At 45.1% G+C, this 19,512-nt stretch overlaps 1 protein-coding gene across 1 annotated transcript in view; it reads right to left on the bottom strand.

Moving 5' to 3' along the window:
- The window catches only part of LOC138580130 (beta-1,3-galactosyltransferase 5-like), a 120,443-nt gene extending 102,348 nt beyond the window's left edge, over positions 1-18,095 (bottom strand). Inside the window, exon 1 of the mRNA XM_069650474.1 lies at positions 17,490-18,095. Coding sequence (XP_069506575.1) covers positions 17,490-18,087 — 598 coding nt within the window. The 5' untranslated portion in view covers positions 18,088-18,095. The remainder of the gene's footprint in view (positions 1-17,489) is intronic.
- Between the last annotated feature and the right edge of the window lie 1,417 nt (positions 18,096-19,512).

Raw genomic sequence — 19,512 nt, 5'->3', positions numbered from 1 at the left:
GGAAAACACATGCACCGCTCTCCATGAAAAACACGTACAGAGCGATGGAAACCCACGTGGGACCTTTAACCGATGCAGAGGGAAACGCCCATGCGTGTTACGTCACATACGCGCTTACGCGCTAAGGGCCTTTCCTCGAATTACACGCTGACGTGCTGTTTTTTCACATGCCAAATCACTGCGTATCAAGCTGGCCAGGCGACTACACATGGAAGACCACGCTCCTGCCCAGAAGGCTGAATTACTGCCCCCCAGAGACCCCGACCAGCCTCCCACAAGCCATCTGCTGCTGCCTGCCTGCCTGCCTGCTACCACCGTGCACTGCCATTTGGTGCCTGCACATCTGCCATCTGCAGGGGTCCAGTTGCTGTGACTACCCCTGCTGGAACAGAGGACTCCCGACTGGTGTTCCATCACTCCACAGCCCATCCCCAGGACCCAGTTGCCCACCCACACCTGCCTCGGTGGTTGCCATGTCCGAAGCAACACCATCCGGCACCAGTGGCAACCCCCCAGCAGAGAGGCAGAGGGCTACCAGCTTCAGTGAAAAGGAAGTTGGTATCCTGATGGAGCAAGTTCTGGGGCATTATGATGCCCTCTTCACACCATCGCGCGCCGACAAGGAAGGACGGAAGAGGATCTGGAAAGACATAGTGGGTCCCCTCAATGCGGAGGGGGTGGCACCCTGCGATATCAAACACGTCCAGAAGTGCTCGGAGGACTACAAGTCCAGGACCCTCAAGAAGGCCCGGTGCCTCTTGGAGGCAGCGGATGCAGTGGAGCGCCTGGTCCAGCTTACCACCCAGCAGATGAGGGTTCTGGAGCGCATTCGCCCAGTGCTTGACCACCAGACCCTCAGGATGCAGGCCTGTCTGGAGTCGAGCGGTAAGTGCCCATGCATACATGTTTAAAATAGTGCATGTTGCAGTGTGGTGGTAGCTAGCTACTTGGCTGCATGTGTGACATGGGTCATGTATGGATGTGTGTGTGCAGGGACATGATGGTGCTGCATGTGAGTCCAGTCAGGCGTGACCCACATGGATGGTGTATGTGTTACAATGCATCATGCGGAGCAGCATGTGGAATGCACACGTATGCATGCCTGTGTCAGTACTTTGACATGTTTTGGGTGTGATAGATGTGTGCTGCCCTCATGGACATGCATGGTGTACATGTCCGTGTGTCAATATAGTGTGTGCGCCATGGATGCATGACACATGTCCATGACAATGTGTTGAATCACTGATACAGCCTAGTCATCCTTGTATCCATTGTGTCTGGGGGTATACAGGGCCAGACGCATGACCGTCCGGTGATGTGTGTGCATGTGATCCGCATGTCCCATGATGCATGTAAGTTTCAGCCCACTATTGAATATTTCTATGGTGCCTTGGACATGGATGCAAATGTTTGTTGCATGTGCCCAGGGGCATTGCTAGGGGGGGGCTAAGGGGGCTATAGCCCCTGATCTTTTGGCTGTAGCCCCGGATAGAATCTCAGGAGCTACAGCCAAAAGACTAGCTAGCCCCCAGTCCCAACAGTTCTGACATCAGCTTAGCCCCGGGTCTTTTCCAGACCTAGCAACTCCCCTGCATGTGCCATGCCTGTTTCTGCATGTGTGTTGCCTGCAATGACCCATGTGTTGTGGAGGGACATGATGGAAGTGCCTTTTGACAGTGCCACTCATCTGCTATAGCTTCCTGTCTAGGGGACTATTGTACAGTACCCTGATGCTTGTGTTCAATGTCTCCCCCTGGCCAGGGGTGTGGGGTGGTCCCCTGTGGTGTGGGCTGCCTGCGGGGCATGGGGAGGGAGGAGGCACACCCGGGAGGGCACACACTGCCAAATCGCGTGTAAAACTCCCCACGCACCCCCGGAATACATGTACCACCCTCACGCCAGCAAAATCACATGTAAAACTCTCCGCGCACCCCTCGGAATTCTTGTGGAATGCAAATATAGACATACAATACATTGCAGATATTTCCACTGCAGTTGCAAGCTATGTCACAGACTATCTTACCAGAGCTGCGAAGACAGAGCTAAAAGACCTTTTGGATGACATATCAACTGACAAAACCATGTCGCAAAAATTGTACAGCTTTGATATCAAAATGCTGTTACATAGAGAACGCAGGTGCTGCGAAGCTTCATACCATTTAACACCATTATATGTGAAATCTGAAAACATTGGGCTCTATCATGACCTTAGCGGTATCCCAGCGGTAATAATTGGGTGGCCCTTAAATGCAGCAGTAATAGCATTATTGCCCATTTAAGGGCTACTGTCCAACTCCGGATGAGTCCCATTGTCTGGCTATACCTTGGTCCAGCTTCTTCAAGAAAAAGGGTACTAAAATCCTACCAAGAGATAGAAACGATTGCCACAAATGATCTCAAAAGCCAGTATATTTAAAATAAAAACATACAATTGACACATAATATACAAACAGAAGTACTGCTTTGGAAAACATGTGTCTGTATGACATAGCCCCAAACTACTCCTACAAAAACAATGTTATTCCAGATGAGACAACTGACAAATATTCAGTCACAACTTGTGAAGGAAGCCCAGTAAAAATTACCAAGCCCATCCTAATTAATCATAAAGAGGTATTGTTTAAATCTTGGAGAAATGAAGATGAATTATTAGGTGACCATCACACATTTGAAGCTGCATTCAAAGCAAATGAAAGCAGTTTAATAAATGTCAATTTCAAACAATACAAAAAAATGTTGGACAATGAACGCCAATAAGAGGAAGACACTGAAACTCTTACTCTTTGTGTTTCAGAGCACTTTGAAACACTTCTGTGTGTAGGCGCTATACAAATAAACAATAAGTAAATGAATACATAAATAAATAAATTAGATAAAGACACTCCTGAAGGCAGTCAACCTTCTCTTGCAGGAATCAAGAACCATTCATTTTAAATGAATCAGAAATAGCAATGACTGAGATAGAAAACACCATGTATCAATCTAAACATTCGGAAGAAGAACATGAACCACACAACATGTATCTAGAAGTCACTGAAGAAATTGAACATGCCCTTAGACGTGAAACTAAAACTTGAAGCTATATACATTTGAAACCTCTGCTCTTGAATGTAAGTGGGGAAGCTGGTTCTGGCAAAACCTGTTAAATTAAAATAATCAGGAAATGTCTACAACACTTAACAAATAACATCCTTTTAGCTGTTATAACAGCCCCCACACGTATAGCTGCCTACAACATAGAAGGTTTACCTTTACACTGACTACCTTTCCTCCCAGTTGACCACCAAAACAAATTAGAATACTACATAGGATCAGCAAAAACTGCTACTGAAGTACGCAACATTCTGCAACAAATGAGACTCTTCCTGGTTGATGAAGTAAGCATGGTTTCAAGCCTCAGGCTGGCTTTAATTCATCTCAGAATGCAAGAAGTCCTAAAAACCGACTATAGAGACCTCCTGCAGTTAACACCAGTAAAAGGTCAACCCATATTCAGAACATTAAGACACAAACAATGCTGTAAAATACTCTGCAGCATTGGGAATGTAAATCTCTGGCAACATTTTTGCTATAGAAACAAACTCAAAACAGGCGTCAGTTTGAAGATCTAAACTATGCTAAGATTTTAAAAAGCATTAGAACTGGTCTGCTTACTAAAGATGCAAAATCCATCTGAAAAACTAGAGTCATCCACGAGCTCTATGGACAAAAAACATCTGCTCCCGATGTTATGGAACAATTAACTCAACAGAATGTAACAATGCATGTGCTTAATGCCAACACTTGTAAGCTGTAGCCAATTCAATGATACAATGTTGAAAAAATAAATGCAACCCAAAGTCCATATCACCTTCACAGACAAACTAGAAGTGCACGGCATGACACTCCCTATGTGTCAACAAGCAACAGCACAACAAAATAGCTTAGAAAAATGTATCTCTAACACAGCTGGATTAGAAACACTATTAACTATGTGTCTAAACTGCAGAATAATTCTAAAACATAACGTTGACGTAGGACAAGGTTTAGTCAATGGAACAAATGGTACAGTTGTTGGCTTCCAAACATATCCACATGTCAGCATTCAGTTTGTCAACATCTACTTTGACAAACACCCAGAAGTTAAAAGAAATGGCTGCACAATAGCATGTTTCCTTCTCTTCAAACACATGTATGTACGCAGAAGAGAACAATTCTCTCTATCTCTTGCATATGCTGGCACTATTTCCAAGTTGCAAGGTCTAACTCTAGATCACGCACTGATCGACATTGGCAGCACAGTCTTCAAATAAGGTATGAGTTACACAGCACTTTCACATCTACGTACACTCAATGGTCTATTCCTAGTTAACGTTGATGCAGACAAAGTCAACGCTCACATTCCTTGCATCCTAGAATACAACAGGCTACGTGCACTGTACACCTCCAATCTAGAAATATACCCTGTACCTCAAAAAACAAAACCTTTAAAAAGAAAATGAATAAAAACAGAAGCTATACAGATATCCCTGCAATACTAGTAAACGAACAAACAAAGAGCAAATGCATGTCCATCAAAACATACAGAGACAAATGTCTCTTGTCAAAAAAATAACTGCAGGTCCATCAAAGGATACAGAGGCACAACTCACTGGTCCATTTAAATTCAGCAACAGAACTGGAGTAAATTGCTATGCAAATGCAGCAATCAATATTCTCTTCCAATTGCCACCAATTGTTCATTACATTTACTTTAACGGCTCAGACCAGTTGTGTTTGCAAATGCTTGTCCTTTATAAAATTGCCACAAATAATCCTGACAGCCCCTACAGATATAAGGCAAAAATGGGACGACTGTGCAGGAATGATAACATTAACCATAAACACACAGCAAGATCCACAAGAATTCCTAATGTACTTGCTACAAGTACTAGAAACCCAAAACATCCCTATAAATGAATCTTCCAGATTTCATACACGTGGAAACATACATGCACTCTCTGCAACCATCCCTAATGAACGATTTGTGTAAGTATCCATACCAAATTCTGAATGCATTCCATTTCACCAGCTTCTGCTGAATGCAAATCAAAGCATGTTATGCTCATTTTGCAATCCATCCAATATCACGAACATACAAATAAACTCACATGGCCAATATGTGATACTAATGCTTCTAAGGGACAATGCAGATGGTACCGAAAATAACTGTAAGCTCACTAGCTTTACACATGGCAAGCATCTCTTGGCAAGAAAACCTTCACAACAGTGGGCATAATCTACCACACTGGTACCACAACCACTTCATGCCACTGTACTGCATTTTTGCCCATTTGAAACAAATTGACTGGACGTATTTACACCATATTTGCAAAAGCACACTTTCCGGACCAATGCTGCCACTCCTTGCTCAAGTCTGGTACAAATCCGTCCAGCAGTTTGGGCTGTACGCGTGAGCAAATGATTTTTTTCCATTATGTCTATGAGGATTTCAAATGTTTTGGGACCCCCCAATACACCCCTTTTATGAAACTGCACCACACTTTGTAAAATGATTCCGAGGTTGCCATATACTTTTTTGAAAACTTTGGTGAGGTTTCGTTGAATGGTGCCAAAGTTATAAACCTGCTCTTCCCATGGGTTGAGCAACTATGCATATATACATTTATATAATAAGATATTCATTATCTAGTAAAAACAATATTTTATAAAAACAGAAAACATTCTTGTAACAAAACCTAAGGTTTACAGTGGAAAGAAAGTTATGGTACAAACAATTAGCACATACCACTACAATTACGACATACCACTACAACTGTAACTAAAAAACAATAAACACTTACTACATACTACTACAAATGACTCCATACCACAACACATTCAAACAAAACACTCCAACTATAAACACTCACACCATGGTTTTGTAATGATGTATAGGAGATGTACATGTATTGTGCATATAGTGTATGACCTTCTGCTGTTTTATATGGTGTATGGGTGTGTTATGTTGTGATGTAACAGATAGTGGCGTAATGATGTGTGGCATGTCAGTACATGGCATAGGACAGTATGCCACAACAGGGTTGCATATTGCACATGTACATATTTATTTTGTATTTTTAAATACACGTTTGTATGAGATTGTATGAGATGCACTTCTATTCAGGGCATGTGTGAAATGTAGCCAAAGGAGAAGGACATACGAAATTAGAGGTGTTTGCAAGTCAATTTCTGGTACTAGTTATTGAGGGGAGTGTTATGAAGACATTTAAAGACTAAAGTGGCTAACTTGAATTTGATTCTAGCCTCCACAGATAACCAACATAATTAGGAAAGAATTAGTTAAGCATGGACCCTCCAAGGTTTCCCATTAACTATTTTCACTAGACAGTTTTGTGCAGGTTGTAGATGCTGAAAAACATATTTCAGGGGTCCCATATAAACGGAATTCCATTGTCAAGTTTGGTGCCAACAATGGCTCTAGCTTTAGCAATGATACTGAGATGGTCATTAGAGTGATATGGGCGAGTATGGTATAAAAGCCGAAGGTAGTAGTTAGAGCTACTAATCACTGAGTTAATCTGAAGATCCATAGAAAGTGAAAGATCAAATAACAGTAAGTTGCTTGGCATTGCCACCATAAACAAAGAGTAATAAAAATGTATCATCTCTATTTTTCTATCGTCGTCGTAATGCAGGATCCCCACATCATCTTTCAGGGCCAATATATCATTATGGATCTTGCATCTGGCTAGTTTGTGGACCAATATTTTGTTAGCTTTATTCCCCCCAACTGTTTTGCTTTTAATGTTGTCTGTGTGGTCCTCTCAGCCAGAAGAGCTCCAGCTTACGCATGGCCTTCAACGTTTCACCAACCTTACGTGTTCCCTTTCTCTCAAGCGTACCTCCTCCTCCAGAGCAGCGCTATGTCCTACTTTAGCCCAAGTATAAACGGCTGTATGACTTATGAATTCCCCACGGATAAGAGCTTCCATGACATCCCAGACTAGCTCAGTTGGTAAATCTTCACCCAAGTTTGACTCAAAATAATTCATAAAAGTCTGCACCATCTCCTGGGACAGCACTGTTTGTTTCAATACCGGGTCATAGATTCTCTAAGGTCGATGAGCCGGGGATTCAAAGCCTGTTACAGTCGTAATAACACAGGAGCATGATCCTAACTTGCTAACTTCTGGGATACAGGGAACGCTGAGAAACTACTACAAACATGGGAAACGTGTGTGTAGTCTTTGCAGGTGCCATTTCTAAAAGGCCAGACATCAATATCCCAATTTGCCTGAGAGTTTAGCAAATGCTAACGTGCTCTTGTAGTCTAGGCGTGTGGGTGGGTGTGTTTTACCGACATCTGGGTCCATAACAATGTTGAAATCTCCACCCATATCTACTTTTCCTTCTACAAAAGCCAGAGCTCTGTGTAAGAGATCTGCCAGGAAACGGTCCTGTTTCTCATTGGGTACATATATTGAGAAAAAAGTAAACATATGCCCATAAACTGACCCTTAACTCCAAGGAATCTCTCACCAGGGTCCTGAAGGATCTTGTACTTGGAAAAAGGGTGTCTGTCTAGAGAACATAATAGAAATTCCTCTCTTTTCCCGCCCTACCCCTCCCTGTGGAATACAAGCAACGAGGGAACTGTCTATGTATTAGCCTGTGTTCATCAGCTCTAAGCAGGTGAGTCTCCTGGAGAAAAATCACTGATGTATTTACATCACAGAGTTTTGATAAGACAGGCTTCCTCTTCATAGGCAGGTTCAGGCCTAGAGCGTTTCACGAAAACATACTGAGGGCGTCTGCCCCCTCAAATAAATGTTGGTGTGTTATGAGGCCCCATAGTCTCTCATATCTTGCAAAAGTCGCTCAGCCAAGTAGCAATAGGTAATCTCCAGCCTCCCCATGTACTGCCTGCTCCATAGTTTTCCCCTCCAGACACAATCCCCAGAAACCCCCCAACCCCTTTCCCAAAATATAGTCCCAAAAACCATAATTAGGTAACATTAGGAAATTAACAATGAGGAAGAATCGGAGCCATGAGAAACCAGGCCCTATCAACCTAGAACATCATTCTAGCCAACTCAAGACCTCCCCATGAACAACCAAACTATACATCCAACATGTGTGACATCAAGGAAGGCCATCAAAAACAACCAAAGGATAATCAGCATCCCAACCACCAGGGCATCCAGATAGTTTATCATGCCTGATTGTTCTGATCTCGAGGGAAATTACTGGGTCTGCTGCTCCTTCCATACAACCCTAGTCCAGGGGCCCACTTTTGGAGCACATCTAGGAGCAGGTGGCTGTCACTGCCCAGCCACAGGTGATGATCCACATTTTCCTTGTGCGAAAAGCTGTTCAGCCTCGTTCATCATTTTAATTGCCCATCATCGCTCAGAGTACTTGAACAGAAGAGCCGTAGTGAAGCCCCACCTTTACAGAATCTGTATCTCCCGCCGCTATTCCATCCTCAGTCTTAATGCTTTCCTCTTAGCCAACATTGACGCTGCAAGGTCTTGGTAGAGAGCTATCTTAGTCCTTCTGGAGCCTATTTCCGGAAGTTGCACATCATGTAAATAATCTTGACAAACTTGGCCAAATGAGCGGGCCTATGTGTTCTATCCAATTCAACAGTTTCATCATCTGATAGCTTAAGGTGCTGTCTAAAGAGGTCTCCCACATACCCAGCCAGGTCTGCATCTCCCACCTTGACCGGGATTCAACGTATATGCACGTTATTCCTACGGGAATGATTTTCCACGTCACGCCTAATTTCAAGGAGGTCTGCGCAGGCTTCCAATATCTCAACTCACCGCCGATTCGCTTGCCTCGTAAGATTGCTCACAGAGCAGTGTTTCAGCCTCCTCCACGCATTTTTCAAAAACGTCCACCCGCTTATCCAAGGAAGCAATCCTATGCGACATCTCCATCATACTATGGTGAATTTCCATCTTAATCTCGGGTTAGCCAGTGCTGGAAGTTCGATTTTGTGGCTCAGCTGGATGGGTCAGCTGGATCTGCTTCTTGATGGACCATAGCCACCACAATTTCGCTTTTCTTCCCCTTATCCTGAGCCTGTAGCAGTGCAGCTATATCTGAAGTCTTTTCTTTGAGGGATTCATTCTGACCTTTCTATCTAACCTTGCAGCAGTTAAGAACATTTTACAAGGTTAAACAAAATGTCCCCTGTACCCTAGTTCCACAGTGACCTCATGTTCCTGTTCAATAAAGTGAGTTTCAACACATAAAGTAATTTAATATGCAAGATATAGGTGTGGATGTTCAACCATTGACAAAAACACATTGCAGTAAAGGGGAGTTATAAATATGACTGACAGGATTGTGTGAAATGTTTGGCTCATCGACCGCCATTGGCCATTGAAATACATTGAATTGGATTCGGCCAAAAGTTTGAACTACCAAAAGTTCAAACTTTTTGTGGTATGTATGTTAGGTCTTTTGGTGGGGTAGGCAAAAAAAAAGAAAAACAAAGGATGCAGGGGTGTCCCCCACAACACCCCGCTCACTATTCTATACAGTATAGTGTGCAGGAGACACCCCTGCAGCTGACCCGCTCAAAAGAAAAAAAGAAAAGAAAAAGGACCCTGCAGCGCTGGTTCCCGATCATGGAAGTGAAAGGGAACCAGCATTGCAGGGACACAGCGCATCGCAATGAAAAGTAAGTTAGGGGTGGGGGTGTGGGTGAGGGTGTGTGTGTGGTTAGGGGTTAGTGTTGGTATGGATTTCGGGTTGTTTTACCACAGATGTTCGCATGAGAAATGTACATTTATGTATAACATACATTTCTCATGCAGTAATTTCCGTCACAGACATTTGAGCCACGGTAAAACAACCCCAAATCCATTGAATTATTAGATACACCTAATATGTCCATTGTAATGTATGCAGCCTCATGTACTCTTATGAGAGTAAACAAAACATCCTTGCCAGTATGCTGCGTTTGCTCCAGTCTCGGTTTTAACTGTGCGTTATGGGACATGTAGTCCTGGATTTCACCAATATAAACCTATGGCTACAAACCCTTGTTCTCTCCAGACTGGACTATTGCAACAGTCTCTTTCTTAACCTTCCTACTTCTACTCTGTAACCTCTTGAACTGATCCAGAATAGAACTGCAAGGCTTATCCTTGACCTCAAGCCCAGTGACAACATCTCTCCGGCGTTTAAATCTCTCCACTGGCACCCCATAGCTGTAAGGATCAAGTGGAAGACCCTCTGCATAGTCTTCAAGGCTTTGTGGGGTTTGGGCCCTTACTATCTACAATGCTCTTTTCCCAAATACTCTCTTTCTCGAGCCCTCCGCTCGTCCTCCTCCCATTCTCTGCGGGTGAGCCGTTTCTCCAAACAGAGGTTTTGGGGGGGGGTAGATCCCTATACTCTGCAGGTGCCTCCCTCTGGGACAGCCTACCTACCCCTCTCTGTCTTCAGTGGACCTCCTCAAGTTCCGGAAACTCCTCAAGACCTTCCACTTCTCTTCCTATTTTTCTCTCCCTCTCCCCTGTCAACTCTCTTCTCTTCGCCTGCTTCCCTCCCTCCTTCTCTTCCCCAACCTGCTCAGTTAGCTGACTAGTTGCCTGGTGCACCTGCAGAGCCTCACAAGTACCAGGCTCCCCCGCCAGTCGTGCACTTGCCTCCGTGCCCTGAACTCTGCCTGGCACAACTGCAATATGCTCCATGATAGGGGAATCCACTCTACACTTATCCCTGGCTCCGCTGGACTGGGTGCACTTTTCCCGCTCCCCTCCATCGTGCTTCACTGTAATGTTGGCCAGACCAGAACTGGAGTTTATTGATCTGTATGTTTATTTCCCTCTTCATCTTCCACATTTCTTCTCCACTCACCCTTTGTCAAGCGATTCATTAGTAGATATGCCTCTGACCTAGTATGCTAGTCATTGTTGTTAGATCATTCGGAATCTTAAAGGCCTATGAATGATGACTGTATTCCCTTGTTCCCTTTATGCCTTTAAGCGATTTGAATCTCTTCACTTGTGTATAAGTGCTATACAAGTAAACAATTACAATTACAAGTCCCAGAATGCAAAGTTAAAACTAGCACTGGACTAGCAATTCCCGAATGGAATGGGTCATGTTGGCATGTATGAAAGAAAAATAACAAAGTCCAAATGTAGACTAAACTGAATGTGGTAAATAAAACATTAGTCGGACTAACAACAAGTGGAAAAACCCGGCCTCGGAAGTAGGTGTAGACTAATGTCCCTGCAACAAACCCAAATGATATGAATTGTCTCAAGGGGAAATATCAGACCAACCCTTTTGGCGTGGTCTGATTAGCCTTAGGTTTATACACATGGCTCATAGTGGAACATGTGGCACGAGCTGCCGTTCAGTCTCAGGTAGCTCTCAAAAAGGCAAGAGTTAATTCCTGAAGGTGGGCTTATACGATCTGGGAAGGTCTAGGGATAGAGACGTAGGGAGAGGTAATGAGTGACTGGGATCTAGTCAAAGATTGAGTTTTACGGCTAGTTTTGTACTGTGTGGTACTTTCAGTGATTCTGAGTGGGTGAAGAGCACAAGAGTCATCAGAAGAGATTTGGGGAGGAAGGTGACCACCAATCAATGTTTGCGTCTTGGAGTCAGTGACGAGACACTTGCCATCAGGGGACAACTGGGAGGAGAAGGGGGAGGAGATGGGCATCGCTGAGGGCAGCTTGTAGAAGATTAATGTTAACCTGATTTTCCTGGGATGGAGCAGCAGAGATTTGACTAGGCGGATGGAACCCCCGTCAGTGTCCATCCCTAGGAGCAAGTGGATGAGACGTGCCATTAGCAGACACTTTCACAGAGGAGTGGTAGGAGCTGCAAATCTCTGAGAATAACTTTGGGGTGATGTAAGGAACTCATGGTGGCAACAGTAAAGACAGACACAAGTGGTCACAATTCAATGGTTTTATTAAACTGTACATGCAGGTTGGAAAAAAGCCTAAGCTAAACCTAAATCTAAGATGGGGAGCAAGCTGTGACCATGAAAGCCATTCTAGTAGCCTCTTGTCAAATAAAAGGGGCCTATAATACAAAAATAACAATTGCCAGTCCTTGCAACTAAATACAAAAAGAGTGTGGGATAGAGTTCACAAGAAAGAAAGAAGTGTTCATAAATGACAAGTCAGTATGTGGTAGCCGGGGGTCTCCATTTCCCACGTTTTGAGCACGGCACAAGTCGGGACTCCTTAGCACAGCACATTCTCGAGCTTTCCCAGCATGAGATGGCAGTTCCGTTCACAGCTATCAGGGCCTTCGATGGTTAAGTCTCTTTTCTATAAAAATCTCTTGCCTCCGAGGACCTGATGTATTCAAAATAACAAGCCAAAAGTTCCTTTCCAATTGTACGTTGGTTGATGACTTTTCACCCCTGGATCCCCCTCTACTGGGCTCAGATCCACAAAAAGTACCTAGTGATATCAGGACATTCGGTGGTTAGATCTCTTACTTCTGAGGGCCTGGTATGTGCAAAATTATGAACAAAAGTTCCTTTCTGATTGTGCGTGGGTGATGATTCTTCACCCTTGGCTGCCGCTCTTCCCTGCTCAGATCCATCTCGCATATCAGCCTCCCTCATCAGGTTCACCCTGGATTGTATTAAAAAAATGTCTCTGTTGCATTCACTTGTCAATGGGGTGCTGGCTTCTCACCCCTGGATCCCCCTCTTCCGCGCTCAGACCCCTCTCGAATAGGAGCCTCCCTCTGTTGGGTTCACTATGGCTTTCATTCACATGCTTTCTCCTTTTGTATTCACAAATCTTTGGATTATGGGTTTTCACCCTTGGATCCCCCTCTTCCGGGCTGAGACCCTTCTTGAATTTTAGCCTCCCTCTGTGGGGTTCACTATAGCTTGGTGTCGAAAACAATTTCACCTTTCGCATTCACAAGCCTTAAGGTCTTGTTAAACAGTTCACTGTAGACATCCCTCTGTTGGGTTCACTCTTGTCAACAAACTGTTTATTGGGACTTCATAATTCGCCCCTTTTCATCTGCATCCCTCCGTGATGTTCACTCTTGCCAATCACACAGTTCTTTCTCTTTTCTCACTATGCTGGATTCACCTCCCTTAGCTTTTCACTTACATGTAGGTCAAAGACTTTGGACTTTACAGGAGATTTTGCTAGACCCCTGTATGACCACTTTGACCATTTCCTTCCGGCTCTTCTAGGGCATTCTAGTATCGGTAGTTTCAACTTACGTGGGATCACCCAGAGTCCCTTGAATGAGCACCCACGTGGTGCAGCTTGTTTTCCCTTAATGTTAACAGTTCTTTGAAATTTCCTTCATTTGCGCTTTGCGACTTTCGTTCAACACAGTTCGGTTTCTTATCTGCTCTCCACTCAACTCACCAGCTGTGATGAACCACTTGGCTTTTCTTGTCTCTGGAGTCAACGTCGGTAAGATGGTAGCAAGCGTCCCTCCCTGTTCTGATTATCAGTGTAGGCGTGCTCCATGTACCGTTGACATTTGCTGCAACACACTCTGGCTATTGTTTGTGGTCTTACGATTCCTTTCAGGGAGGTTTTGCAGGCTGGGTCGGAAAGGGCAAGGTCGCTTCTCTCATGTCACCCTTTCGGTTCTCGCCACCTTTCTCCTCCTCTTGAATTGCTGTACTGGAATAGCTGTGTCGTTGTGCGGTTTGCCTTGTTCGTAATGTGCTCTCATGCTCTGCCTTTTCTCTGATTGGGGAAGGGAAAGGGCCGTCTGGAGTGTGTGATTCTGGTCAGTTGCCTGTCTTTGCCTGACCCTTGTGTTGGGACATGTCAGGTAAACGGCTCTGGGGTTAGTCTGTTGTTTTTCGTGGTGTGTGTGTTTCTTTTGGAAAAGGGGGTTGTTAGAGTGTCTCAGTACCCTACGTAGTAGGAGTGGGAAAAGGTGTTATAAGGAAAGGGATACTGCGTCTCACCCATCGGCGTCCCTCTTCAACTTCCCAAGGACCCCCCACCCAGGTGATCCTCCCTCACTGGTCCACCCCCAGGAACTGGATCCAATAGTGATGGCCGTGTCCTAGCCACCTGGATGACTGATCCCCGGGGACCAGTAAGCGAGACACCTTCAGGTTTCTCACAGTGAGCCATGCAGATAAGATTTGGTGGGAGGGAACAGAAGTGATTCGGCCATAACAGGTGAAAGCCCAGTCATTATCTGTCTCTTGGAGCAAGTGGATGAGGCATGCCATTGGCTGACACCTTCAAGGAGGAGCAGAAGGAGCTGGAAATCCCAGAGGACAGCTTGTGGGTTAGCCCCACTCATCAGATGTTGGTGGTGGGGAGAAGCAGAGAAGCAGAGATTAGGGAGGTGGCAGATGACACACCAGTCAGTGTGTATCTCTTGATATTAGTGAACACGGCACATGTCATTGGGTGACACCTGGGAGAAAGAACAGAATGAGATGAGAATTACAAAGTGCCGCTTTTGGGAGAGTCATGTTCACCTCATTTTTCTGTTAGAAGCAGAAATGTGGAGATGTGGCTGATGGGTGACAAACCAGTTTACCTCTCAGACAGAGTGTATGAGACACATGTGACAGGTGAGAAGGACCAGCAGAGATTGAGGGAGTAGGGTATCGCGCAGGTCAGGTCCTGTCCTTGGTACGAGTGGAGACACGGGCCATCGAGTGACACATAAGACGCGGTGCTGGAGGAGCTGAGAATGGCTAAGGTCAACTTGTGGGTGAATCACACTCAGCAGATTTTGCTGTGAGGAAGCAGCAGTGATTTGGGGAGGTAGAGGATGAAGCACCAGTGAGTGCCCCTCTCTTGGAATGAGTGGACAAGACGTGTGCTGTTGGTTGGCACTTGAGAGGAAGAGCGGGAGGAGCAGGGAATCCCTAAGTGAGCCTTGTAAGAGAGCTATGCTTACTTGACTGTGATGGGCAGGATCAGCAGCGATTTGGAGTGGTGCCCGGTGACACATATTGAGCAAATTTGGAACAGCATGTCAACTCCCAAACTAGTCAGACGTAGGGGGAGAGATCCTGATTGCACATTTTCACCTAGCCTCCTCAGTGCACACTTGTGTGCACAGGTGAGGCCTAAAATTACACATAGTGTGGGTCTCATTACGAGTACGGCGGTAGGGGTTTAACGGCACTGGTAAGGATGCCGGTGCCGTTAACCCCCTACCGCTGCATTCCGAGGTCCCTTAGCGGGTCCCGCTAAGGGACCATGGAGCTAATAACGGCCCGCTATTTGCGGGCCCGTTGTTAGCTCCTTCCCCATTCCCATTGAGCCCTATGGGGGCGCGAATGGGAATGGGGAATGGTTTTCAGAATGGGGACTTACCGGGACCTCCAAGGTTGCCCGGGTCCTCCAAGTCGCCATTCCGACTACCCGGACCCAGACATGGGTTTGGAGGCAGCCATGGCGCTATTAGCACCATGGCTACCTCCAAACTCGTAATGAGGCCCGTGAATTTAAGGGTGTCTCCTGCCCATGTAGTGCTTTCCTGCAGGGAATAGAAGTGCACAGGAACATAGTTAGTACAGCACAAAGAAAACACAAAGGTCTTCAAAGGTCAGCTGTCCTTGGATTGCCAAATGCAAAGAATGAATCTGCTCCCTGAGGCGAATGCACTCTGAGTGTAGCATGTTGTTAATTCCAAATAAATAAATAGCACGAAAAACACACACACTTTGATTTGCATGCAGTCGTTTTCCCCAAAATATTTAACAATTATCCTCCAAATCCCCAAAAATTATGGTAATAACATTCATGGGTCATATTATAATATCTTGTTTTATACCAAAATCATAGTCTAAAACAGGCACCTAATATCAATAATACCAGTGCTAATACATTGCTAGTACCTCATCTGCGGGCAATCTATTCCCCAGATGAATAGTCCTCATTCTGTAATGAAATCATCTCTCTAACAGTGATCAGTCGCTGCTGTCTATTGCAGCCTCAGTGGGTGCCCAATGCTTTTGGGCTCTCACCCATTTATTATGAAGCCTTTGCTTCTATTCACCCAGTGTTTGAAATCCACTAGGCCTGGTCGTCTCTTACCTTCTCAACCGGGTGAGGCTATCCTTATCCCTCAAGTCTCCAATGCCCTGCATTCATATGTTATAAGCTTTGCTGTTATATAATCCCTCTTTATCATGGTGCTCTCAGTTAAATATGAGCAGCCTCAGACTGATATATGGCAGACTGAGCCCCGTACCAATCTACCTTTCCGAGATATCAGCCTTTTGGAAAATGTCCCTGTAGGCAGATGTCAAATTTTGATGGCTTGATAGTGATTACAGATCTAAGACTCATTTTCCGCACTTGATATAATATATTATATCTATATCGTTCCAGTACAGGAAAATACACATGTACAGAAAACCGTCTAGAAACATCCAGCGACACTGACACAGGCAGTTAGACTTTCAGTTCCTCTCAGCATCTGAGGCACAGCTGGACGAGGCGTGCAGATCTCTAATGAGAATCAGGGAAGAACCAGAGATGGAGTATTTAAAGAGCTGGGAGGAGGCTGGACATCCCAGGTCTCTATGACCGCCTCCCACGTCCACTGGGTCGCACAGTAATGATGATCAGATGGATGATGATTAACACAAGAATGATGCTCCATCAGAGACCCTAGGGAACCAGCATTGCCATTGGAAAGCACAAGACTCTGGTGGAAAAGGATGAGGACACCCCAGATTCAGCTGCTATAGTGGTGATAGAAGCTATTTACAGTCTATGTGAGAAACAGACCTCCCTTCACAGATCAGAAAGTATCACCTCATTAAATGGTATATTCACGCCCACATACACTCTTTAACTGAGAGATGCTTTGCAAATGGACGGTCCTGGACCATATTTTCTATTTTCAACCAGGACAATTTGGGTCTGATTACGAGGTTGCCGGTAACCCTGTAACACTGTTTCCACCGCCTGAGATCCCTGTGCCACCGGGACATTACAAGTCCCAGCAGCCTGGGATCTCAGGTAGCGGAAATCGTAAGCCCCCATTCCCATAGAGTCGAATAGGACTCTATGGGAGTGGGAAGGCGGTGCTGGTGCTACTGTGAAAACTGTGCCTACCGGGGCTGATGCGCCCAGCAGGTGAGACTCTGCTGGGGGCAGAGGCCCCGGCAGGCACAGTTGTAGTCTCTGGTCCGGAATGGGTGCCGGTATGTTGCTTGCGGCACTCTTAATTCCGGAACGGCAAATTTGTAATGAAGACTCTTAATTTAAATTCCCTTGGCTGGAAGCTTATGTTCTTATTTTGACATCACAGGATACTGCTATCGTCTTAAACCCACAATTGTAATCTATTCAGATGCCACATTCGGAAATGTCAATATGACCATGTCTGCGTGAGTGCACTACAATACACTAAGAGTGACCATTGTGGCACCCAGCATTGCTGCTTCTTACACTTGGAGAGCAGATGGTTATAAGAGGCTTAAGAGGTGTGCTACAGTTTTTTCTGTCAGCCAATTTGTAGGTGGAAGATAGCTTTTCGTGCTGTACCTTTAAAGATAAACTCTGCCTCCTTGCAGTTATGGTGCAGCCAGTCTAAGAAGCAGCGCTCCTTCAGTGCCAAGTTGTGGTGGCTTTCTGTGAAGTTCCACAGCAGGATGTCCTGGAACTCCTTGACCTCTTCCTCTACCAGGTTCATGTGTCCCAGACTAGGGACTGTAGCCAACAAGAATAGGCGCTTGATCTGGTAGCCCGAAATCTCTCCTTCTGCTGCCCAGGTCCGACGCAGGGCCGCCCTCCTGTCGCTAGACGCTGGGTGGGACTTCATGGCCAAGAGAAGCAGTGGTGCCCCTCCAGGAGAGCGGCAGTGACCCAAGCTGTCCTCCAAGAGGGTACATATGTAGCTCTGTAAGAACGGGAACTCCACCTCATGCTGCGTGAGGTTCAGGTGGTAGGTATCATTGTCGTAGGTGAGTGTGACAGAGCGTCTTTTCGGCAGTGCCACGCTTGGCTTTGCCTCTGGCTGCCCGCTGATGTTTCTGCAGCTGGAGGTCCTACATATTTTGACTGTGATAGACCCCAGCCAGAGGTTCACAGTTATGATCAGAGACAGAGAGAGTCCCAGCAGGATTCTGGCCTTTCTGTTCATGCTTCAGTGCTTTCCTGCAGGGAATAGAAGTGCACAGGAACATAGTTAGTACAGCTTAAATGAAAGCCAAAGGTCTTCAAAGGTCAGCTGTCCTTGGATTGCCAAAGGCAAAAAATAAATCTGCGCCCTGAGGCGAATGCCCTCTGAGTGTAGCATGTTGTTAATTCCAAATAAATAAATAGCAGGAAAAACACACAGCCTTTGATTTGCATGCAGTCATTTTCCCCAAAATGTTTAACAATTATCCTCCCAATCCCCAAAAAGTATGGTTATAACATTCATGGGTCATATTATAATATCTTGTTTTATACCAAAATCATAGTCTCCACTAAAGGCAGGCACCTAATATCAATAACACCAGTGCTAATACATTGCTAGTACCTCATCTGCGGGCAATCTATTCCCCAGATGAATAGTCCTCATTCTGTAATGAAATAATCTCTCTAACAGTGATCAGTCGCTGCTGTCTATTGCAGCCTCAATGGGTGCCCAATGCTTTTGGGCTCTCACCCATTTATTATGAAGCCTTTGCTTCTATTCACCCAGTGTTTGAAATCCACCAGGCCTGGTCGTCTCTTAACTTCTCAACCGGGTGAGGCTATCCTTATCCCTCAAGTCTCCAATGCCCTGCATTCATATGTTATAAGCTTTGCTGTTATATAATCCTTCTTTATCATGGTGCTCTCAGTTAAATACAAGCAGCCTCAGACTGATATGTGGCAGACTGAGCCCCGTACCAATCTACCTTTCCGAGATATCAGCCTTTTGGAAAATGTCCCTGTAGGCTGATGTCAAATTTTGCTGGCTTGATAGTGATTACAGATCTAAGTCGCATTTTCCGCACTTGATATGATATGATATTATACCTATATCGCGCCCATACACAAGTGTTTCAGGACATGACGAGGCAAGGGAGGGGTACAAGGGAGGACAAAACAACGATCTTACTAGGCCTAGTGACATTGAGAATGTGCAAGTGCATGGGAGAGGGAAAAGGGAGAGTACAAGGGGCTGGTCTTATTGGATCTCAGTGCAGCCTTCGATCTTCTAGACCATGACCTTCTCGAAGTGGCACTGAGTAAAACAGCCAACTGCTCTAAGGCAGCTAAGGGGTGGATAATGTAATTTCTAAAGAATAGGACATCTCGGGTTCACTGGGGTGACAAATTTTCGTCAGAAAGAGAAATCCTCTGTGGGGTTCCCCAGGGAGCCAGCATGTCTCCCTTGTTGTTGAACTTGTATTTTACATTTCTCAGACTTGTATTGGAGCAGTTAAATGTCTACTTTACGAACTACGCAGATGATGCTCAGTTAGTGATTGAACTTTGTGAAGATCATTTGTGGCGATCATAAGAAGGATAATGAAAATCTACTTAACATCTACTCCAGCATTGAGCAGAGGATGGATCTGAATTGGATATGTTT

This window comes from Ambystoma mexicanum, chromosome 1p, assembly GCF_040938575.1.
Source record: "Ambystoma mexicanum isolate Mex_15411 chromosome 1p, UKY_AmexF1_1, whole genome shotgun sequence".
Classification (NCBI taxonomy): Eukaryota; Metazoa; Chordata; class Amphibia; order Caudata; family Ambystomatidae; genus Ambystoma; species Ambystoma mexicanum.
Note: the sequence above shows the minus strand (reverse complement) of the source record. Positions and strands in the feature narration are given on the sequence as shown.